The sequence below is a fragment of the Ochlerotatus camptorhynchus genome, unplaced genomic scaffold (assembly GCF_037179485.1).
Source record: "Ochlerotatus camptorhynchus isolate MF236.1 unplaced genomic scaffold, CSIRO-AGI_Acam_v1.1 ptg000077l, whole genome shotgun sequence".
Classification (NCBI taxonomy): Eukaryota; Metazoa; Arthropoda; class Insecta; order Diptera; family Culicidae; genus Ochlerotatus; species Ochlerotatus camptorhynchus.
Genome location: NW_027040567.1, coordinates 10,739,626 through 10,765,032, shown reverse-complemented (window position 1 = coordinate 10,765,032; position 25,407 = coordinate 10,739,626). Strand labels below are relative to the sequence as shown.

At 37.8% G+C, this 25,407-nt stretch overlaps 1 protein-coding gene across 1 annotated transcript in view; it reads left to right on the top strand.

Moving 5' to 3' along the window:
• The window catches only part of fl(2)d (female lethal d), a 56,649-nt gene that overhangs the window by 3,479 nt on the left and 27,763 nt on the right, over positions 1-25,407 (top strand). Inside the window, exon 2 of the mRNA XM_065217550.1 lies at positions 9,456-10,024. Coding sequence (XP_065073622.1) covers positions 9,814-10,024 — 211 coding nt within the window. The 5' untranslated portion in view covers positions 9,456-9,813. The remainder of the gene's footprint in view (positions 1-9,455; positions 10,025-25,407) is intronic.

Below are 25,407 nucleotides of genomic sequence, written 5' to 3'. Positions count from 1 at the left end.
TCTGCGAAGCATTACATTGTCAATGCAGTAGTCGTAAAGGATTGAACTCTTGGAGCGGTGAAACGTCATCACTGCACACTTTGGAACGCTGATGATGAGCTTATTGCGACGGCACCAATCCACAAACAAATCTAGCAGAGCTTGAAGACGATGACAATCCTCATTCGAGTGAACTATGACGTATAGTTTAAGATCATCTGCATAAACGACCTTGCATTTAACTTCCAACAAAGCTGCTACATCGTTAAAGAATAACGTAAACAAAAGTGGACCCAGGTTACTTCCCTGAGGTACTCCAGAGGTGCTGGTAAACGTAGAAGAGACACAAGATCCTAGTCGTACTCGCAGAGTTCGTCCAGTCAAATAGGAATGTAACCACGACCTAAGTTGCTCAGACGCTCCTAGTCGGGAAAGCTTGCATAACAAAACCTTCTGGTCGATTTTGTCGAATGCAGCTTTCAGATCAGTATATATGACGTCGTCTTGTGCCTTATCCTCCATGCATGTACTGGTGAAATCCAAAAGGTTAGTAGCTACCGATCTACCGGGAATAAATACATGCTGGTCAGTAGTTGAAATGTAGTTCTTCGAGCGATTCAGGACAAATTCGCTCAAGATGATCTCAAACAGTTTGGACGCTGCCAAAAGACTGGTGATACCTCGATAGTTCTTAATATCCCGTTTATTGCCAGCTTTGAAAACAGGAAAATATGCGACTGCTTCCACAATGTTGAGAATTTTCCTTGCTCAAAGGATGCATTAAATATGGCTGCTAAAGGATCTGCTAAGGCAGCTGAGCAACGGCAGAACACCACTGCCGGAATTCCATCTGGACCAGGAGAGAGTGAGGTTTTCAGTCTCCGGCATATCAGAGGCAGCAGATTCAGCTTCAACGTCACTTGTCATATTTTTATCGAAGACAGATGCAAAGTATTTAGCAAACATCTTACACGCTTCGCTAAGAGAAATGGACTCTTTCTCATCGAGTAGCATGTTGGACGGTATACTCATAGAGGTAACTCTAAGACCAGAAGGTCCCGAAGAAACGAGCTCAACTTTTTGGCTCAGCTCTGGTATTATCTTCGGTCCCAAGCTAATCGGACATAGGAAAATCCACGAACCCCTCATTTTATCTGTAAAACTTTCATAGCGAATCAAAACAAACATAGTGTAGTGCTAGAATTTCGACTAGAATGGGGTTCGTTAATCGATTTGCTTGGGACCAATGTCAAGCAGTGAGCCAATTTTAAATCGTTAGTTTCGAATTGATTGTTGGTTTACTCAAATCTTTCCTTTTTCTGTTGACAAAGCTCCAAAAATTACGGGGGATACGCCGCAAATTCCACTGGCCTCTGAGGACGTGTGATTTGTACAAGGCACTGTTTCGTGTCAGCTGTTCTGTGACGACGTAGTTTTCTCTGGACTGCGTTTTGCTCACGCTTCAGCATTCTAAGCTAAGCTGGGGAAATTGGTCGTCTTTTGAGAGGAACATGTGATTCCACGTTGCAAGCTGGGTGAGATGGCGAGTCAAGTGGAGCAGGTAGCTACATAATTAAAGAAGGATGGTGAGATTCAATAGGTAAAAGCGGATTCGTCGATATCGAAATCATTTTCACCGTTGCAAAATACCAAATCCAAGTTCATTTCGGAATGTATTGTGTTGACTGAGATTAACGAAATCCATTCCAAAAACGAGAGCAATACTTGGAGCGGTTAGTGAAGATGTTTCGGTGAGCTAGACCCTGTTGTCATCGATTCCCCACTGAAGACGAGGCTGATTATAATCGCCACAAACAAGAATCTTATCATCACAAGGTGCCTGGCCGCACAGCTCTTTGACTGTGGCAATATGCGCTTCCATAACTTCGACGTCGCGACTTCGGTCGGGTGGGATGTACACAGCGCATAAATATTGTATATAGCCATGTAAGTCCAGTGACAGGGCTGATAGCACCAAATATATCCAAAAATAGTGATTTTAGTGACTAAAATGAGTAAAAAAGGGACCATTAAGTGACTAAAATGAGTAAAAAAGTGACCATTAAGTGACTTTTAAGGCACAAAAAGTGAGCAAAAAAGGAGACCCAAGTAGGACTTATTGAGCTACAATTTAAAAATGTATAAGAAGATTTTAAGCATTTTGTCAATATTAGTAGTATTTGTTCTTGTATGATCGGTATCTGTTGTAAACAGACATGAGTGATTGATTTTTACACTAGCCTGCTGCTGACTACTCTTTCATTTTGTTCAATTTTCAAGATAAATCCTTTTTTCAGTAAACCTTTTCCAATTCATAATTTTTGCCCAAAATGTGTGTTACATTTTAAACACTATGCTATGAAAATTCATTATAATTATCTTTAATAAAAACAATCGCTATTGTATGGTTTTTTGCGTGTTTTATAATACAACAACCTATATAATCCGTCTTCATCTGCAGGAAAACACATCTAAATTTCAGCTGTTCGATGGAACACAACGTACCAAGAAGACTGGCAATTCTACTAGCTTTCATGCGCATCCATTTAGTATTTCATTTGAACAAATACCCTCAAGCTTTGAGCGTTGAATGGCGAGACTGTGACCCTTGGTTGGTATTGTATACAAGCACTTATATGTTGTCAGTTTTCTTACAGACAGGGCTGCACATCAGTCCCATATGAGTTTTTGTCAGCTTTGAGTTCGCAATACTATTCGTTATCTAATGGCATCTCCTAATGCATTACGCCTCTTATTAAATTTGACCGCGTTTAGTGCACTATTGGTATTATTGTAATTGGTCAGAAAAACTGGAGCGATTATCCGGTAAAATCCATTTCCTTTCACAACTCTTCAGTATCTATTTTATGAAAAATATTGATTAAATCAAACGGAAAATTACCAATTACGGAAGCACAGCAAAATCTAACATATAGTCAGATGTTCCAAATTAAAACCCTGAAGCTTTTAGCATCCCATAGTGAACCACTTGTTTTAATTAACATTTTTTGCAAAAAAAAATGTAAAATGAATGTCTATTTCTGGGTTGAATTTAATGTGATTCAACCTTATCTTGTGCTTCTGTGCCGAGATTAGATTCTTTGATTAGTATGAATTTCTCCTTGTTTTCCAGTAAAAGTTTGTTATCATCCATCATCAGAACGTAAACAATCCTTCAGCGAACACTGAGTGGTCCACAAAAACGTAATGATGACTTCAACTTTGAATGCAGATTGCATGGAACCAATATATTTGACTAGTTAAAGTATCAGGTTAACGTTAACCTTATTAATAAACAGTATAAAATCAACAATGAATAGTACATGAATCTAGTGACAGCTAATAGAGGATCCAAAATAGGGAAATTAGTACTACTTCTTTCCGAAGTAGTTAGTTATAACAGTTGCTTTCTTCTTGTTGACTATTTCCTCCATGCTGTCAGCTGCTCGTTTTTGCGACGCTTGCTTTTTGCGTACTGACTCGACACCATCAAGCATGGCTTGAGCCAGCTCTATTTCAGCCATATCCTTGTTTTTGTATTATTTTCTAAAAATTGAAGTTTGGACACACAATTAAACACACAAAAATCATCGATTCACAAATCGCCTCGTTATTCAACAATGCTCCATGGAATCATTGATTTTATACATGAAAAAGGTTGAACATAGCCACTTCACCTAAAAAACACATAAAAACTATTAATATGGACTCAAACTATTGAAACGAAAACAGGTCTTTTCGTGCAACTCACTTTTTTTTACATATTTCTGATTCTTCTCTTAACTCAAGTAGGTGTCGCTACCGTACAACAACATCCCCGTATTCAAAAGATATTTTATTTTGGTGCAACAATTAGTTTTTCTCAAAAAAACAAAACAGTTTAGTTATACTTAACCAATTATATTACTATATAAACTCACTTATATTTTTCTCACTGAGAAGATGAATAATCCTTCATTATGTGAAATTAATTTATTAAAATTATTTAATAGCTTTATAAATGCTCTTATTTCTTAGACTTCAGTAATTCACTTCAACGAAACATGCAGTACACGACAATTTTAGAGGGAAGCTCTCAGAACTTTATAGAAGTACTCATCACTTCAAGAAGTTCCATAGATATTAATGAAGTTCAGAGAAGATCATTGGGAGAACTTCAAAATTATTTAAGAACCTTGCGTCAGTTTATTTCAACAATATATAGTTTAAAACAAATCTCAAAAGTTAAGAGCAATTTGAAGGGTTTATTGAGAATCCTCCAGCATGTTATCTTAACTCAAAGCCTTAAGAGAAGATCATAAATTTTCAGAAAGTTTTAAAGAACTTCAGGTAAATTTTGAAAATTTTAAAGATTTTCCTCAAATTTCAGAGAAGTCCTAAAAACTAATGAATTTTACAGAATTTTAAATAAGCTTAAAAGTTTCATAGAAGATCCTAGAACCACAGACAAACAGACATAACACATTGAATATTTATCACTGTAAAACATCGTCGCTAAAACATTACCGCCATCTGTTGAGTACACTGTGGAGGGTAGTACGCTGAACAGATGGCGGTAGTGTGTAAACGTCAAACGCAAGGGAATTCACTTTGCGCGCCACAGGTGGCGGTACTACCAACTACGATACTTTTCAATTGACCGTTAAATGCTTGTTCGATGAACAAATTGCGAGTGTTATGTCTGTTTGTCTGTGCTAGAACATCAGAGAAAGTTTAAGAATTTCAGACAAGTTTATATATTGAGAGAATTTCTCCCAGCTTCTAAAAAAATTAAACAAGTTTTAGAATCTTTAGAAGTCTAAACTTTTTTTTTAATGCTTTGGAAATTTTTTATAATTTCAATAATGTTCAAAGCATATAAAAAAGTTCCCTGAATCTCAAAGAAATCCAAAGAACAAAATATTTCAAGACCAAACTAACTAAAGAGAGGGTTATAGTTTTTCATTAAATATCGCAGAACATCAAGGAAGTTTGAGGAGCTTGGCAGAATATGTCAGAAGTTCAAAAAACTCTTTGAGCTTCAGAGAAGTTTATTGATTTTAAGGACGAAGGGGTAGCGGGTCTTGAATTATTAAAAAATTCTACGCTAGAGGAATGCTCCTTTAGAAAATGTGAGAATTCAGGAAAAGTTCATAGAACTTTAAATCATTTCCTAGAACTTCAGATAGTTTCCTTGCACATCAATTTTGTTTTTCGGATTGAAGTTCTAGTTCAATTAGTCCAAATACTTAATATAAGAACACCAAGCTTCTCCAAAGCTGCTAAAAAATCAAAAGAAGCTCCCAGAATTGTAGAGAATACGAAAAATCTCACAAGAATATCCCAGCATTTTAGAGAAGTTCTCAAAACGTCATAGTACCTTCAAGTACTTCAAAGGATTTTCCAGCATATACCAGGTTCAAAATAATGCACAATATATCTAGCATAAAACAAAATTTACAACACCGGTGTTTGTGGTTTTTTTATAGTTCTAAATAAACCGAAACCAGGATTTAGGACTACGTTGAAGAAGCCCGTAGAAATGATGGAATCGAAAACAACCAAAAATACACTAACGAAAAACCAAAAGCAATATTTCGAACGCTAGGCAATTTCGAAGAGATGAAGAGATGAACTAGCCTTAGGCTAAAAATCTAAGGAAAAAAAAAAAAAAAAAGGCTAGGCAATTTCCGGGACACTTGATAATGTGGGACGTTTTGCAGGACATTTGGTAATGCGGGACAGGAAGGCGAATCCGGGACGTCTTGTCACTTTAGCGTATTCCTTACGAGGCAAGGAAAAAGTGAGCCGAACACCTCAAGCCGATGCAATGCAAAAGCGCAGTTTTACGACCATTTCCGCCATTTGGAAAGCTACCGAAAAAGTAGTTTAGTTGGGTGAGAAATGCACAATAAAAAAACGCACTAGGTGAGGTTATGTTTTATGAAATTTCTCTTGTCGTTGTTTTCACTGCGGAATTTTATTTTATTAACGAATAAAAGAAAGCGGATACCTCATTGTTCGGCGGTATGTTTGAGCGAATTTTTCGCCAGAAAGAGTAAGAATAACATTAATCTCACTCATCTTCATATGCTAGAACTCTTTACTCCTTGTGTGAATCATTCGTATTCATTCACTCCACAGAAAATCCCCATAAGGATCTGTCAACCTGTGCGCCATATTTCGTAGGCCCGAATAGAAGTGAACTTCAGTCAACATTTAACCTTTTTTTTAAAGCGAAAAAGAATTGACCGATATTCCTAAACAGAGCTGAGTGCTATACATAGGTGCACTAAAAAAGATTTTATGGTTGAAAAAAAAAATTTTTTTAAGAAAAATATTTTGCGTTCTTTATTGAGCGCCTCCTTCGCTTTAAAAAAAGTGACTTTAGTGACTTTTTGACGAAAATAGAGACTTTGAAGTGACCACCTTAAAAAAAGTGACAAAGTCACTAAAAAGTGACCCGCTATCAGCCCTGAGTGATACACAGACTTGTTCCAGTCTAGTACCGTTTTTGACATTCGTAAATGAGCTGACATAATGTTGTTTTATCGCTGTTGCGTAAGTTGCGATCACAGCGAAACACGTTGTAGCCAGGTCCAAAAATCGGAGTCGAATTGATGCTATCGTCAAGTCCGGTTTCAATCAAGATGTTAACGTCATACTCGCAATCAGCAGCAGCCAGGAATAGATCATCAATTTTTGTCCGAATACCTCGTTCATTTTGGTAGTACACCCAGATCCGATTTTCAGTCGAACCAGCCGGTTGTTGCTCTTAAGGCGGTGAGGCGCTGGAAGCACCGGACGAATCAGGAGCGGAACTGGTGATGACACGAACATACTTGCCTTGAGTTGTGGGTTGGAAGACCCCTTCTCCAAGCCCACACATAGGTCCACGACGACTGCAGGACGATTACTGGATTAACTCGACTGTGGAGGAAGAGGTTTCCGTAGTGCCAACTTCAATGCGTCCCAGAGTGCTCAGGTGGCCCACCTGGTGCATGGTTGATGGTTGGTATAGCGCTAGAACCAATGGACGAATCAGAAGCGGGATTGATCATGACACGATCATACTTGCCTTGAATTGTAGGTTGGAAGAACCCTTCTCCAAGCCCACACATAGGTCCAGGACGACTGCAGGACGATTACTGGATTAACTCGACTGTGGAGGAAGAGGTTTCCGTAGTGCCAACTTCAATGCGTCCCAGAGTGCTCAGGTGGCCCACCTGGTGCATGGTTGATGGTTGGTATAGCGCTAGAACCAATGGACGAATCAGAAGCGGGATTGATCATGACACGATCATACTTGCCTTGAATTGTGAGTTGGAAGACCCCTTCTCCAAGCCCACACATAGGTCCAGGACGACTGCAGGACGATTACTGGATTAACTCGACTGTGGCGGGAGAGGAAGAGGCTTCCGTAGTGCCAAGTTCAATGCGTCCCAGAGTTCTTAGGCGACCGGTAGGTGACGTATGATTGATGACTGATAATGCTGGAACCAATGAACGAATCAGGAGTGGTACTGGTCGAGAAAACAGATCATACTTGCCTGACGTAACAGACTGGAAGACCACCCCTTTCAACTCACACACAGGGCCGGGACGACTGTAGAACGCTGGAACGAATGGCTCGACTGTGGTGAGAGAATTGTTAGCTTCCATGGTGCTAACCCAGAATGTTTTTTAACACACTCCACCGACGGGTTAAAATAGAACAGATAAACAAATGAACGAAACACGTTTGACGAATAAAAACACTATTTATGTTCAATAAAACGTTTAAAAGTATCGAACAGAAAACTGTAAACGATTGCCAACAAACAGTGAGCTACTTTTACTATCTGATGTATGTGGGAAAGTGAAACAATGAATTGTTTTAGAAGCCTTAGCCTTGAACAATTTAAATCAAGAGAAAAAGTTCTTGGAGTTGAAATCCAAGGCATGGACAATTTCTTCAAAGATCTGGGACGTATTTCTGTTTCAAGGTTTCGTACTTAGCCAAATTTTTAACATTGCGGATTTAACTTTTCATTGGAAACCACAACTATGTAAAATGGTGTCTATCAATGAATGAAGAGCTTTATAATTTACTTAGTATTTAAACCATAGAGTTATAATTTTACAGTAAAGTTTAGTAGGGAAAATGTCGGCTTCGGCAATGCCTTAACCTATTATCGTCAGCGGGGTAAACAAAGTCCTATAGCACTCAAATTTGGCCATTAGATGCTCTGAAACACAATGTATCCACATGCCAAAATTGAGCTCTCAAAGATGTTGTTTACCCCCTGACGATAATAGAATAAGCTATTGCCGAAGCCGTCAATTACCCTAGCAAAAATGTGGATTCATGTATTGAACTTTAGTCAGGATTCTTCATTTATTTTTGATTTATTTTATTACAAACCCTGCCTGGATTTGTGTTTGCCGAAAAAGCGACTGGAAAATCAGTGAATATTAGGGATTGTCCAGGTTGGAATATGACATGAAAGGGTAACCGTTGTTGATGGTTAAAATATATTGTATGGGTCTGATACAAACGTTTAAATGTGTATTTTATCTGTATTACATTTTGAAAACCTGTATTTTTTTTCTAAATTCTGTTCTCTTTCTGTATTATTTTTTCAAAATTTTATTGAATTTATAAAACTGTATTTTGTTTGTATTCTGTATCATGTCTGTATTGGCCTCTAAAAATCTGTATAATACAGCAGCCAACTCTGATAAACAAATACTCTGTTACTAGGAATGTCTCTTCTGGACTGTCCACTCCTCTTAATTAGTGGGTTCCTTCTGGATACCCCACCTCATTAACTCTATAACTAGGGGGTCCCTTCTGACTCCCCACCGCTATTTCAAACTCTGTCACTAGGGGGGACCCCTTCTGGATTCCCCAATATTCGTCAAGAGATGAACCAGCCTCTGGCTGAAAGTCTCGCTAATAAAGATAAATAACCTGTATAATACAGATAGCTCTTATCTCGATACTTTCAAGGACAAAATTTTCAAATGGACATACATAAGTGCTTTTGTAAACAATGACCTTCGATGTGTCCCTCGCCCACGCATATGTCTGAACTCATTAAAAGCTCTTTTTTCAATTGCAGTGTTTGGTGGAATCTACCAAAAGGTTTCTATAGTTTTCAGCACGTAATTGAATATTTAAAAAAAAAATGGAAATGAGAAAACAGCGTTCAATGATTTTCCAATTATTTTTTTTTTCACTGCGGTTAAAGACTGCGGTTAAAGATCTTCGAATTTCGATCCGTTGTTCGGCGAACCTCTCAGGAAGTTCTGCAGGCTTCACAGCTTCTCCATTTCATAAGCTCCATGATCCTCTCAGATGTTTATTAAACTCCAAAGATGTCTTGCATTTTTGGAAAAATGTTCAAACTTTAAAATAATAAATGCTTATTATTTCTGGATTATTTCCCAGCTTGCATCGATATTGCAAGATAATATAAACTAAAATGGTATGTTCTTGTTACTATTTCTTTCAGATATTCACCCTCATCCAGTATCCATCGAAAGCAATCATTAAGCAAAAAGTAAACCTACGGTTGCCGTATTTGTGCCGTGCTACGTGCGAGAGGAAAAAAATACCAGCAGAGAAGAATTTAGTGAAAGTTGTTTTTTCGTAAGTGGTGCCGTGTACCGTCCGGTTGAAAACAAAAACGTCGCGAAAGAAATAGAGCAAAAGCAGCAGTATTTTTTTTTTGTTTACGTCAACGAAAAGGTGATTTTCTGTGAAGAAGAAAAAAAAAATACACAAGAACTGATTCAACCCCAAGTGAAAGAAAGAAAAAGCCAGAAAGAGCTGCAAGCTGACAGAATAAATCATTCACGTAATCGCAGGCAATGCAGAGTGCAGAGGACACTTCGAATCTTATGGACACCGATCACAGTGCGTCGTTGTCCGCGTCGTCGCCACCGCTGAACAGTGCCGCCTCGTCGTCGGCCAACGTTGGAGCTGCCGCTGGCGTGCCCGGTGCCGGGCCTGGTCCGGGTGTGGTCCCACAGCCCGGGCGCACCGGCGAAGCGCTGGAATATCACTGCCGTATGCTGGAAGGTACCGATCCATCGTCGAGCCTCGAAAACAGACTCGCCATTATTCTTCTCTCTTCTCTTCTCTAAGTATCAAAAAAAAAAACAGTCCAAAGAACCGAAACAAACAAACAAAACAAAAACTTTAATATCTTGACTTTTGACTCCTTCCTAACAGTATACAGTAGTAGCCGGATCATCTCTCGGGTTTCGGGTTGTTTATGTTATTGATTTGTAAGCCAAAAACGAACAGAATCGCATTCTCACACAGAATTAACCCGTAGAAAAATATTGAGAACTATATCGCGGTTTTCGGTTTGTTTTTGTTTTTTTTTTTTTACGTTTCAATTCGGTTGTTAATTTCTTCCCCGAGGGTTGTGCCGATTTGTTTGCTCAGCTAAACGAACCGTTGCGAAATTCCTCGCGCCCGAGGGGAGAAACGGAAACAGTTCGGAAGTGTGAAAATCTGGCGCTCATCGAGAAATCTTATCACCTCATCAACGACAAGCGAACATGTGGTGTGAGAGTGGTGTGGTTATGGACGGCGGTTTATACATACATTCGTGGACACAGTTTGAACTCTAGTTTGCGGCGGCGTACGGCACTCATGGACACGATTTTGGCTTGTACATTCATTATGCAATTGTATCACAGATACGTACTGTTGTAACAGCATCACGTGCTAGCAACGAGTTCCGAAGTTTTGTGTGGTTTGATTGACAGGATAAAAGGTAAACGTTACTGTAAATGATGGGTTTGCTTTTCATTGGAAGTTTAAGATAAACGTTTTTTAACAGATCTTGGGGAAGCTACGACCAAATTGGAGTAGGTATTGACAGGCATGGAAAATCATTTGCATTCATTTACATTCATTTGCCTCTAACTTTTTTCTTGAACAGTATTCCGCAAAATGATGTATAGAGCTTTTGTATTTCAAAATCAAATTCGTATCTCTTATGCATGACGAACCAAAGTGAACAGAAGCCACTACTGTTTTTCAGTTAATGTATTTTACATTCACTGAAAAACAGTAAGAAGTTCTGCCCGCTCTAGTTCGTGATGCATAAGAGATACAGATTTGAGTTAGGAGCAAAAGTTGTAGCTAATAACAAAACCCACAAAAATTCTATACATCATTTTGTGGAATGCTGTTGATGAAAAAAGTTAGAGGCAAATGAATGTAAATGAATGCAAAAGATTTGCCATGCCTGGGTATTGAACGGTGAGAATCATAATATAGAAAAAGGAAGTCAGGCAGAACATAGAAACAGGTTTTGAAAATATCTCTCTTAAGTCTATGATGTGTTATCATACTGAAATCTAAATTTTAAATTTAAACTCGAGTCTACTACGAAGAGGTGCATAGCTAATGTTGCTTATTTTGTCATTCTGCTGCCGCGGATACACTTGTATGACAAACTATGAGCATGAGCACTACTTGCAAGTACCTTGGAGTTCTCCTTAGAATTCACTATCAGTTCTCCTTAAAAAGTTCCATCAAAATTACTTTGCAGTCTTAGTCAGAACTCTACATGAATTCTTTTTGGAATTGCCTTGAAATGCTCCACAGAATTCTCTTGTAAATTTACTTTGAATCCTACTCAGGACCCTGATTCCCTCGAAAATCTACTCAGTAATACCTTGGAATTCTCCTTACATTTGAAAAATCATCCTCTGAATTCGCTTGTAGTTATTCCTACAAATCCTTGGAAATTCTAATCAAATTAATGCATTAAAGATCATAAGCTTTGAAACTTTTGCAAGACCCTTAATTTGCAAGCTCTGGAAATCTGGGTTCTTGGAATTTATTATATTTCCGTAGTCTTGAATGTTTATTTTCTTCTAGTATCTTGAAAATTTATCAAAGTACGATTTACTTTTAATGCCTTGTTGATAGTGACAAGACTCGGCTTTGTCCATCGAGGATGATCTTGAAACAAGGAAAAAATGAGTTACTTAGTCTTCATCTTATGTGATTCCTAATATTCTATTCATTGATCCCTAGTTTGAAGTGGTTGAGACTATTGGTCTGATGTATGGTCATTATCGGTGTCATTGCTTAATTTGGTTGCTAAGGAATCCAATTTTGACTGACAAAGGGGTGCGCCTTTGGAGGGTGTTTCAACACTCCGAAGGATATAAATAGCGGGACCTTTCAATTGGAATCGATTCCTTGCGATTAAGGCAAGAATGACAACTGTATCAAAACCGAATACTTCATCATTTCTCAACAGTGATGGAGTAATACAACATGTACTAAACTAAGGACTAATTCTATTCTTAAAAATTAGCTTGATAATGGAATTTGAAATTTCCTGAGAATTCCAAGTTGTCTCAGGGAAAATAAAATTCCCTTAAGATTCCAGGACACCTTGTTATACTTCATCCTTCTCAAACTCCCTAGGAGTTTTTTCTCTGAATTACCTTGCTTTCAAATCCTAAGAATTAATTCTAAAATCACCTCAAAAATCCTTTGGAATATTCATCAAAATTATCTTAATAGTTCTTCAAAGTGACTGCATCCTGAAAATCTAGCCCATTTTTCAAGGGCCATAATCTTATTTTTTTTTTTCAGCGAAAGGACGACGTAGGGGAAATGGCTCTAATGTTGGCCTATGGATTTAAGATTGTGCCCATCGCTAAAAATCTGCTATTTATCAATTTTATCTAGATGAAGGCGTCATTGGGGCAGTACTAATGGATATTTTGGTCACTATTGAAAATTTAGTCGATTGCTGAATTTATGTATGGGCCCAAATTAGGGGCATTTAGGCCGAAATTACATCCATTTCCCCTACGTTTCAAGATCGCAACTTTTAGGGGAAATTACGTATTCTAATCAATCTAAGCAGCGTCCGTACTTTTATAAGCAATTTCTCAGCGTCGCGCACACATATGACGTGTTTGTTTGTTTACATTTATCTACTGCTTGCTATTCTATCTATTCCAATCGACAGAATTGCCCAAAATGGGTTGAAAGCGTTTTTACAACGCTCGAAACTTCTCAGATGAGTGTTACTATTGTCGGCAGCCTCTTTTTCGGCGTGTTAACCAACTGTTCTATTATCGGCAACTCGAAATCAGCCGTATTTTGTAGTCCGTGTATTCCATTTGAAGAAAAATCTTGCAAAATAGGTTTGCTCGGTCTTAAAAATTAAATCAGACTGAAGCTGAAAGACTAAGAAATCGTTAGAATACATTCAATACATATTGGTTGTCGAGGTCAATGGGTGTCGAAGCCACCATGTACCCTATATAATTTAGACAATTCTCGATGAACATTTCACATGGTCCTATCTGCTTTGATCGATTCGCTTCATCGACTTCCTCTTTTGATAACCCCTGCTATGCAAACAGACATCGTGCTATTTTTACCACATAGTTTGATAAAACGTCAAATACAACAGGGAACTGTTTTGCTGGCTTTTTTATTTTTTTGCTGAGTTATTAACGAAAGAGAAAGTCGAATAAGAGAATCAATCAATGCAGATAGGACCTTTTGATATGTTTATCTAGAAATATTTTTAATTTAAAGAAATTTGGAATGTTTTTAAAAGTTTCAAATTCTGTTGAAGTTATAACTAAATTATTCGAAGGACACTACGCCAAATTGATGGATCGAGCATAGAAATTCTATTAGAGAATAATTATATCTACGGAATTCTCGGACGAAGAAATTTTGTGAACACTACATGAGAATGTTTTTTTTTTTTTCAATATTTTAAGCTAACGCCAGCACTTAATACGATGGTTTTAAAAGACTCAGATTAAAAAAAAAATCAAGACTCTTGGAGTTTATCATAAGTTTAGGATTCTGAAACTTTGACACTATATGATGAAAATAGTGGAGGAATTCTAGGGATAATTCTGGGAAATGGAATTTGACTAGAAATTTAAGGTCATTTTAGAAGAATTAAAAAAAAAAATTTGCTTTATTATAGAGACTTTCAGCTTTTAGCTGGTTCGTCTTTTATTTCAAAAAAATGTTAAATGGAAACTAAAGGTGAATCCTGAGCTAGTCTGAAGAGACTACTATAAGGATTTTGAGTAGAATTACATGGGGTTCTAAAGCAAATCAGACAGAATTTTAAATTAATACATAATTTCAGGGAGAATTCTATGGGAATTTCCACGAGGATGCAAAGAGAATTAACCCTACGGCCAAATTAATGATGATAAGTCTAAAATCCTGAAACTACGCCTAATGATCAGTGGTGGCACGAGTCCTGGAGTTTAACATTTTTTTCCATAACATTTGATACATTTTGCGATAACCATTGTGACGACACACAAAAACAAACTGGCAAGCGGCAAAAATGTCATGACATTTCTAAACTGTTTTCTGCCAGCGACAGAACATTTTCGCACAAAGAAGCAGACAAGACCGGCGGCGCGCGCGATTTTATGTCGTGTAGAATTTTGCTGATTTCTGGCTAATTACTGCATTTATTTGATGTTTATTGCATGGAATTAAAAGATAAGAATGAAGACTAACCACTCATAAGCATTGATGTTAAAATTATGGGTAAATAAGGGAGTTGGTAATTTACTGTCACACGCAAGCCTGCAGCTAAAATTTCATTACAATAAACTGTTTGGAAAAATCAGGCTGCGAGATTTTATTTATTCTCTATCTCCGCTGTTCGCTTGGAATGTAGTTATACACGGTCGCCCGTGTGCTGGCTGTTTTGTTTCGCTCTGGACGATGGTTTTTCAAAAAATGTACTGTTGCCACCTCTGCTAATGATGACCTGCAGCTGAGAATGTCTTAAATGTCGATCAATCAATTAATCAAAGAGAAATTACGAGTTGAGCTGCAAGGAAATTTCGACGATCTAATTCTTAACATACAGTAATGACCCGATTTTGTCACCCCCTCCGGACATAAGACTTTTATCTTTCAATAATTCCACATCTTTCTCATTCATCTTCAAGGTGGATGTTTATGGTATAGTTTTGGTGAAATAAAACCACTGAATAATAAGCGCATAGGTTCCGTAGAACATTAGAAAAAAAGGGAGCTGACAAAATCGGGTCAGAACTGTAGTTCAAAAAATTCTTAGCAGAATTTTAAGCAAGTTGGAAGACAGTTTCAAGAGAATTCCTTGATGAATTTGGCAGGAAATGTTGAGCATATTTCCAACGTTTTTCTTAATAGTGTTCCAGGAACTTCTGGTAAAATCTACAAGCACACTCAATGGAGAGTTTCAGGTTATTTCCATGAAAATTCAAACAGATCATCTCAAAGGCATGTTTAGAAGAATTTCAAGAAAATTCAGCGGTAACTCCGATGGAATTCTAGGGTGAAATCCAAGGAAATGTTGGGAGAATACATTTCTTAATTATCAATGGTATACCAAGAGATTTCCGATGAATATTCCAAGCGAATTGTAAAGAGAATTATGAAGAAACTAAAGAAATGAGCACATAATTTGTACAATAAATGATGTGCTCATAATTTATTATACAAATAATGCTCATGCTCATAGTTTGTCATACAAGTGTATCCGCGGCATATGTAGGATTACTAGTGCATGGTTTCGGTGGTTCAGTGTGCCGAGCAGAATGTCATGGGTTCCAAATTCTTTACAGATCACGGACTCTGCTAATACAGTGCTTTCTAGATTTTGTCAGTCTGAAGGCTTCATTGGATTCTTGATATTTCAACTGAACTCTAGTAGTACTCCAAATAAAACTTTTCTTGCTCGCCTGATTTTTGTAGAAAACTTGTGCATTAGACTGAAATTTGCAGGTTCATACTGGAAGACATTTGATCTTGATCTGAAACATCTTGTACATAGACACTTGCTAACAAAGCTGTCTACGTAGTTAGTTATAAACAGGGTCTCCCTGGGTCTGTCCAATGTAAAACATTTTCATGTTTTTTTTTCCAATATGAACATAGCATTTTTCGTTGTCAAATCATAAACGAATTGTATATATGCGAGTAATTGCCATGTACACCGGATATTCTAGGTTCTCCAAATCGTCCTGGAGTTCAGTTGATTTGTTCTACTATATCAACCAAGACTGCAGTAATGTTTGTAGTATCGAAATTTGTCCAAACAGATTCAAAGTGTCTATGTGGATCGTGCCCAACCTATTGCAACGTATACAAGATGTTATAGGTTCTGAAATCATTATGGAGATCAGGTTATTTTTTTCTACTAGATCACCCAAGACTAATTTAATATCTTTAGTATCGAAATATGTCCAAACAAATTTGCAGTGTCTATGTGTATCATGCCAACCTATTTCCCTGTACGCCAAATTTTCTAGGATTGCCAAATCGATATTTCGATACTACCAATATTATCCCAGTCTTTGTTGATCTAGTAAAAAAACATCTGAACTGCAGGACGATTTGGAGAACCTAGATCGTCTGGTATACGTGGTAATAATTAAACATTATCCATATAGACACTATGAATCTGTTTGGACATATTTCGATACTACAGACTTTATCCCAGTCATGGTTGATCTAGTAGAATAAATCATCTGAACTCCAGAACGATTTGGAGAACTTAAAACTTGTGGTATACATGACAATAGTTCATGCATGATCCACATAGACACTGTGCATCTGTCTGGAAATATTTCGATACTAAAGACATTGTCCCAATCTCGGTTGATCTAGTAGATCAAATTAACATCAAATTGAACATCTGGATTACTCGGAAATAGATCATGCATGATAGACGGAAATAGATGATAGACACTTTGAATCTGATTGAACATTTTTCGATACTGCAGACATTATTGCAGTCTTAATTGATCTAGTAGAACAAATCAACTGATGTCGTGGACGATTTGGAAAACCTATAATTTCCGGTATAGGGTTTTTGATCTAATTTCCGTCCTACTAAGCACAACCCGCGCTTTACCTCTCTTTTCTGAACGAGTTTAAACAAAAAAAAATGGAATATGTCTGTCAAAGATGACTTCTAAATTCATTCACCTTTCCATACGTACCGTTGGATTTGATAAAGAGTCACAAATTGTTGAGATATTGTTTAAAATCTAACACTGCTTCTTGATTCTTAATTCGTTCTACGAGTTTCAATTCCGTCCTAACGCATTGAAACGTCATTAGATTTTCTTCGTCCTACGGATAAAAAGAGGATTCGCTAGGAGCGCTTCATTTGTTTTGAGAACAATGAGCGTAAATATTCATATAATGCGCTCTAACTGGATTTATGTTGTAGCTAATGAACTAACGCATCGGAACAAACCTATTTTTGATTTGTGCACGGTGAAATCATTGATATTATTGATCTTTTCTGATCGATAGAACGGAAATGGGCGATTACGACGAAGTAGTGCTCTACCCTACATAGTAATAAATCGTGCATGATCTACAAAGTCACATAGGGGAAATGACGGCTTCGGCATGACAAACTATTTTCGGCAACCCAAATTGAAACGCTAATTTCACTAGATTTTCTTAAGAACACACTTCGCTGAATGCATTCGCGATCAAATTTAGAAAATCTTGTAAAAGCCTTGCAATTGAGGAAAATTTCTGTAAATCAGTCAATTCACGAGTATCAAAAAAGTTTGCTTAAACAAAGTTACTTGAAATTAGCTGAGCTACAACTTTGCAGAAGAATGTACACCCTTATTTCTGCAAATAGAAAATATTTTTTTTATTTCATTGATAATAAGAAACACCCTAGCATTAATTGGCACTAATGGTGGTAAGTTCCAACAGAGATTATCCTCAGATTAAACACCGGCTGCTTTGATGTCGACATTAGATTTAATCAACACGACTCCAAGCAAATATTTTGCAGATCATCCAAACAGGGAAGGGATTTAATGTTAATCCGAGTTGGAGCTTACCGCCATAAATGAGACATCTTTCCTGCTAAATTCCCATTCTGAATCACTGTGTAGTGGATCAAATTGCAAGGTGACGCGGATTTTGCGGATCAAAAATCCAGCGTTTTGTAACACTGCTGATATGATGCTAACATTTTAGCACGTTCACTTTGAGACGTCGATGATTCCTGTTTTGAAAATCATTATATTTGTTTCCCAAGCTATTGATGGGTTCGATTGTTTGATGGTAATAACTAAGTATTGAGGCTCGTCTAATTCTGCGTAATTTACTGAATTGAGGGGGTTAGAAGGAAAGGTATGTAAGTGACTTTGATCGATTCTCTTCATCGACTGTCTCTTTCGTTAATAATTCAGCTGCAAACACATTCCTTGATTCGTGTGCCATTCTGGATTCTAGATGAGAACCTCCTTTATCAAACTATGTGGCAGAAATAGCGCAAAATCCGTTTATAAAACTGTGGCTATTAAGTCGATGAAGAGAATCGATCAAAGCCACTTACAACCCTTTCCTTCTAACCCTCTCAATTATGAATTCGATTGATTTCGGATGTTTCTGTAAATCAACAAATACAATACCAGATTATACTTTCGGAAAAAATCAACGCAAACTACACAAAACTTCAACCACGATTGCACATGTGATGGCTGTATTAACTATCCTGTTATCAAATATTGAAATCGACAAAACGAACAATCACATAAAACGTTACTGGGTAAGTGCATTCCGCGATGAAGGAAACGAAAACAAAACCTATGAAATGAACTGTATAACATCGCATCATCATCATCATTATCCCCGTCAACAACAACAACAAGAACAACAGCAACATCACCGTCGTGAAGTGAAATTTTCAATACCCCAAGAGACTGCAGAATCGAGTGCATATGCAACGGCTACCACCTTTTTTTTTTGGCTTCGGTTTTACGTTGGCTGATAACGAAGTGAATATAAATAGAATGGTCTTATCGATATCAAATGGTGCTTCTAAGTATTATCAATAAAATCAACGTTGTTTGCCTAAACCAGCGAAAAAGCTGATGAAAAAGTGTGCTGCTTACCACCATCGGCGCGCGGTCGTGTTGTGTTTGATTTATCGAAAAGAATGGTTGAAAATGAGTGCTATTCGCGCGATTTGGTTGTCGTCGTAGTTAAATGCTTCCAAAGGGGGGTTATGAAATATGAAAAAAAAATTGCCAGTGTAAGGGAACAATCAAGTGGAGGAAGCGCACTTAGTTGCAGTTTAGAAGCATTGAATAAATAAAAGCGGCAAAAAAAAAAGTCTGAAGACGTCTGAAGCACGTTTTCCATTGATCCAACGAGCGTCGTTGTGGTCGTCCTCGTCGACGTCAACCGCCTAACGGGTTAGCTTGAAGAAAATTCATCGTGAAGCATAGACTGTGTGTTTTGAAGGAGGAAGAAAAATTCACACGAAAAAAAATCAATAAAAGAAAATTACAGTGAAATCGAAAAGCCAATGAACTGTGAAATCGTAGCACCGGAAAAGAATATATAAGCAAAAAGGGGTTTCCAATCCGCGGTCTATAAATGTATATATGTTGTGTGATGATGCATAGGCAATAAGAAGATCCCCTTCGGACGGGGAAAGGTGAATGAATGTGCTAAAAATTGCAAGAAAGAGTACGCCGAAAAGCAATGCATTAGCTTCGACGTCCGTACAAAGCACTCACATAACCGAGTGCAACGTGATTGTTTCGTTTCAGCGACATAGGAAATTTGAATAATTGCATTTTGTGACCGGAAAAAAATAAGGCAAGAATAGATCAGTGCACCGTCCAAACGCGCGAATCAGAGTTCTAAACAGTGTCTACAGTGTGTAATTCGGTAGCCGAAAAAAAAAGTCACGAATATGTTGTGTAGATCAGCGGTGGATGGAAGATCCTGGCTAAGGATCCCCTCCCCGACCGGCTGTGGATAACCTTCATCCTGTACGTGTGAAGGAATTTGCTGATCGGCTGTCCGGTCCGGTCCGGATCCGGGTGACACAAACCGGATAACCTGCCCATTCGCGCATTCTGTGTGTTCGTTCGTTGGTTCGTTGGTTGAGATTTGCTCGAAGAAAACGTTGAGATGCTGCGCTCTTCATCTGTTCTCTAACTGCTCGTGAGCTTCGATCGAATTCGCACACGTGTCCTCCGTGGGTGTGTGCGTGTGTGTGGTGTACGCCTTTGGTATGATTTACATCTACTAGATTCATAATATGCAAAACCCAAAACAAAATTAAAGACCGATAAAAGAGACACACTGATCAACATCAGCTCAGTGAAACAATTCTATATTGTTGCATTTAATTCCAGATCTACTGATTCGAATTGATTGTTGCATTGCATCCCCTATTTGTGAACCGTAAAACACACCTCATATGCATCTTCCTTTCCGGCATATTCTTCCGTATCATCATAGTATCTTTGTATGACATTCTCTATCTTTCTATATTTCAATTCGCGCTTGAAAAAAAACACACCTTCTACCAGTTAACGGATGCTAGATATAACTAACTACTTTCAAATCATCATATTATTTCTTCTTTCCTCATACACTTCCATATGCATTTATTTCCTTTTGACGACAAGATTATGTGGTGCAGATATCGTTCATTTACTACGAGCAAAATACACGTCAGGAGTTCATTTATCATCGAACGTCTCCTCGTAAGATGCTGACAAAAATCATTTGATTTCTACAGCTGAGAAATCAGCACTCCAACAAAAATTACACCAGTTTCAACCGCCCAGAAGGTTTTTTTTTGTTTTTCATTTAGATGCAAAAATGCACTTTTGACAAAAGTACTACAACAGCATAATTTTATCGAATGCATTTAAAAAAAAACGTTTAAAATTAAAAGTAGTTTAATTATTTTTCAATAGTTTCTCACGCAAATTCTCGAGAATGCATATGGAACAGAATAGTAAAGTGTGCACCAATAAAATTCTGAATATTCAATACTTGAAACTAGGATTTAAGCTAGAGAGGGTCTAGTATAAGAGAGAAGCCGACTGGCTGGTTTTGAGCCAAACGAACTGTCAAAGCCAGAGCCAATCGAGCACCGCCCATCTTAAGGGGAAGCTCACCGCTCCGAAAAAAATAATTACGTTTTGATTGTTCTAAAAATATTGGAAAAAGATATCAAAATTCTAAGAAAATCACATATTTTTTAGTTTTTCAAAGAAAATTCACGTGCAAAAACATTTTTTATAAGTCATTATGACATAAAGTTGGACTCAAAAAACCACAAAACATCAACTTTTCGGTTTTTCTGAGAGTCCAACTTTTTTTCATGATGGGATAGAAAAAATTTTTTGCATGTAATTTTTGACAAAAATCTAAGGAAGAAATTGATTTTCTTGGATTTTTGATAATTTTTCCCAATATTTTCAGAAAAATAAAAACGTACCGAAAATATTTTTTTATTTTTGGGCCGGTGAGCTTCCCCTTAATTACACTAGCAGTGTTGCTAGAAACCACCTAGGCATAGGTTGCCAAGTAAGTTAGACCCTCTCTAGCTTAAATACTAGTTTTAAGAATGCCCTTTATTGTTTATCAGTCAACAGGTAAAATGTTTACCCCAATGACACTTGTTCTACAACTAAATACAAAACTAACGAATAACATAAATTAACATAAAACTCGTTTAAAACTACGCTTATTTGTTTCTCGTGACACGTTAAAATCGTACACATAATAACACCGGTTGAATACACGGGACATGCTTCGCAAAGGTTCGTGTAAGCCATAATTAGTTCTTGCCGGAGGGATGGTGATAAACGAGTGCGACCGAAGATGTCCAAGAGACTAAGAAGCGTAGGATTGTCAATGTTGCCTTGCAGAAGATTCCCAACAAAGCACGCTTTTGCCACGTTGCGTCTTGCTTCTAGTAATTCCAGATTTATAAGTAGACAACGGCTTTCATAACTGGGCAGGTTGAATGGATCTCTTCACCTAAGATGACGTAGAGCGAACAGGACGAATTTTTGCTGAACAGCTTCGATGCGTTAAATTTCATTCTGGTAATAAGGAGACCAGACGATAGACGAATACAATTGAGCAGTATAAAGCTTTTAGGCAGTAAACGTCCTTGAACTTTTTTGCAAAGCGAAATAAAAGTCCTAGTTGCGATGAGGCTTTAGACACAACGTACGCGACGTGATCCTTGAAGGTTAATTTTGTATCAACCCGAATCCCCAGGTCCTTGACTGTCGAATCACGTTGTAGATTCACGCCTCCCAAAGCATAGCTACAATGGAAGAGTGATTGCTTGCGGCCAAATGAAATAACCGAACATTTGGACACGTTCAGCGACATTCGATTAATATGGCACCATTCAGCGAAGGCTTCCAGTTGTTGTTGCAGAAAAAACGCGTCGTAGTAAAGCTTCAGGTCATCGGCATACGAGAGTTTTAGGCATTTCAAGATGAAATTGACATCGTTCATATACAGCAAGAATATAAACGGCCCCAAGTGACTTCCTTGGGGAACACTGGACCAAACCGGAAAGGAGGGCGAAACGTGGTCTTCAATTTTGACGGACATACTTCGACCGGTTAGGTAGGATCGAAGCCAGGAAAGCAAGTTACTGTTCATTCCCAGCTTGTCGAATTTAGCAACTGCGATTTGATGATTCATTTTATCAAACGCCGCGGATAAGTCTGTGTAAATAGCGTCTACTTGTTGACCATTTTCTATTTGGCGGATCACGAACGAAGTGAAACAAGTCAAATTAGTTGTCGTCGAACGGTTAGGCATAAATCCGTGCTGATCAACTGAAATGTAGTGTGCGTAGTTCTGAACCAGCTTATGCAGAACGATCACCTCAAACAACTTAGAAGTGGCGCTCAACGCAGCTATGCCCCGATAGTTCGAAACAATCCGCTTGCAGCCTTTCTTGAAAACTGTTAAAACATACGACTGTTTCCAGCAGTTTGGGAATACACCAGTAGCCAAATATAGGTTGAATACTCTTGCTAGCGGTGTTGCAAGTGTATCCGCGCAGCATTTGAGGACAAGCGATGGAATCCCATCCGGACCACATCCCGTGCAGGATTTTAAATCCTTTCCGGCTGATATAACCATATCGTTCGTGATCACGAACTGTAGCCCAGAGGCCGAAAGTCGAGGAACATTTCTGGTGGCGACGGCTACAGCCTGCGGGTCGATGTGTTCATTAGTGAAAACATTGCTGAATTGAGAACGGAACAGGTCGGCGATGTCAGTGGTGGAATCAGCTTCGAACAATCCGTTGGTCATCGTAGAGGGCAGTTCGGATTCCATCCGTTGGTCATTGATGTAACGCCAAAAACTTCTGGGATTTGTCTTGAAGCGCCTTTGCAGATGGTCCTGATATGCGTTGTACAAACGATTATTAAGTTGGTTGTATTCAGTGCTCGCCGCCATATATCTCGTTCTCGTGGAGTCCGTGCGATACTTGCTATGTAGTCTGAGAGCTGCCCGCTTCACAGTCTTAAGATGCTTGAGGTCAGCATTTGACCAGGCTGGCTTAGCCGGCTCGTGTCTAGACTTCACGGGAACGAACTAATCGATGGCATACCACAGGATACCAGATATGGTCGACGCATCGAGGTTGGCATCACAATTTTGAAGCACCTCGACCCAATCGACATGTGCGAGGAACTCGTTCATGCTGTTGAAGTCAGCCTTTCTGAAATCATAAGCGATGCTTTCAGAGGTATCTTGGAAGCGTTGCTGTGGACTTATCTTGAATTCCATCAGTACAGGAGGATGATGCCTGCAGATTTTAACGAGCGATGATGGAGCTTGCATAACTGTGCTGTGCTCGCAAAGTTCCTCACTGACGAAGCATAGATCAAGCGTACGATTGTTTTCATTTGCAATTCCACTCATTTGTCTGAGTCCAGTGGTGCTATACGCATCAAGCAGCTTCCGTGATGCCAGGCTAATCGAGGATCGTTATGTAATCGGGTACAGGGAATCATGTAGAAAAAAAAAATGCCCAAATAGATTTCTCGAAATTCATAGTTGCGCCTAAATGTAGGCAATTTCTTAGAAAATTGTTGGAAATCTAACGATAATCTTCTAATTTCTTGATAGGGGTTTTGATCTAATTTCCGTCCTACTAAGCACAACCCGCGCTTTACCTCTCTTTTCTGAACGAGTTTAAACAAAAAAAGGAAAATTTCTGTCAAAGATGGCTTCTAAATTTATTCACCTTTTTATACGTACCATTGCATTTGAAAAAAGTCACAAACTGTTGAGATATTGTTTAAAATCTAATACTGCTTCTTGATTCTAAATTCGTTCTACGAGCTTCAATTCCGTCCTAACGCATTGAAACGCCATTAGATTTTCTTCGTCCTACGGATAAACGTAGAAAAAGGGGATCCACTAGGAGCGCCTCTTTTGTTTTGAGAACAATGAGCGTAAATATTCATACAATGCGCTCTAACAGGATTTATGTTGTAGCTAATGAACTAACGCATCGGAACAAACCTATTTTTGATTTGTGCACGGTGAATTGATCTTTTTTGATCGATAGAACGGAAATGGGCGATTACGACGAAGTAGCGCTCTACCCTAAAGGAAACATTTCTTTCGTCATATTTTAAATAATTGGAATTTAGTGACGCCAAACGTCCGTTTCCCGTATTATTCTTTTTAGAATTTAATCTCTCTGCAATATTTCAAATTGATTTTGTCGTTTCAATTTCAGATGGTCCTGAAAAGAAAATATTGAAGATGCTGGACTTTGGAAACAAATATTTGTAAAAACCGAAAATTCTCATGATATGAATTCCAGAATTAACTTGGAATTCTGCTCTGAATTATCTTGAAATTGTTCTGAAATAAACCAGAAAATACTCCGCGTAATAATTACCGTACCGAATTCTTGTTGGAATTACCTTGCAACCCCTTTTACGAATTTAATTGATATCCTTTTTAGAATTCCCTTGAGCCTATCCGGAGACTTTGATTATTTTGAAAATCTTTTTAAAATAGTTTTTTTAACTCAATTCAAAACAGCAGAAATTTTATTAAGAAACCCCTTGGAGTATTTCAAAGAATTTCTTTCTAATTATCAGCAAATTTTTTTGCAATCAATTCTATTGGAGCTCTGTGATGAATCTTTCGCACTAGGGTTGAAATTATTACCAGAACAATCTTAGAACTCTGTTTCTTGTTGAATTCTGATCATAATTCTCTTGGAATTCTTCTGAAAATTCATCCGTCATTTTCCTCACGATCCCCATAAAAATTTCCTCAGAATAACGTAGGAATTTTCCGCAAAGTTTTGTTTTTCACAACTTCTTTTTAAATCTTCTTAAATGACCTAGCAATTTAATTTAGAACTTGCATACTGCAAAACTGCTCCTACGAATATTATGTGGGAATCCTCCTCAATATTTTTTGAAATCAAAACTTTGAATACTTTTAAATTTTACTTAAAAATTCCAGGGTTTGTCTGCAAAATTCTATAGATTGTTCTGTAATTTGTAATAACCCTTAAAATGCTTTCAACTCTCAAAGCCTTGACAATTATAACTCCACGACTCATAAGTATGATTTTTTTTTTG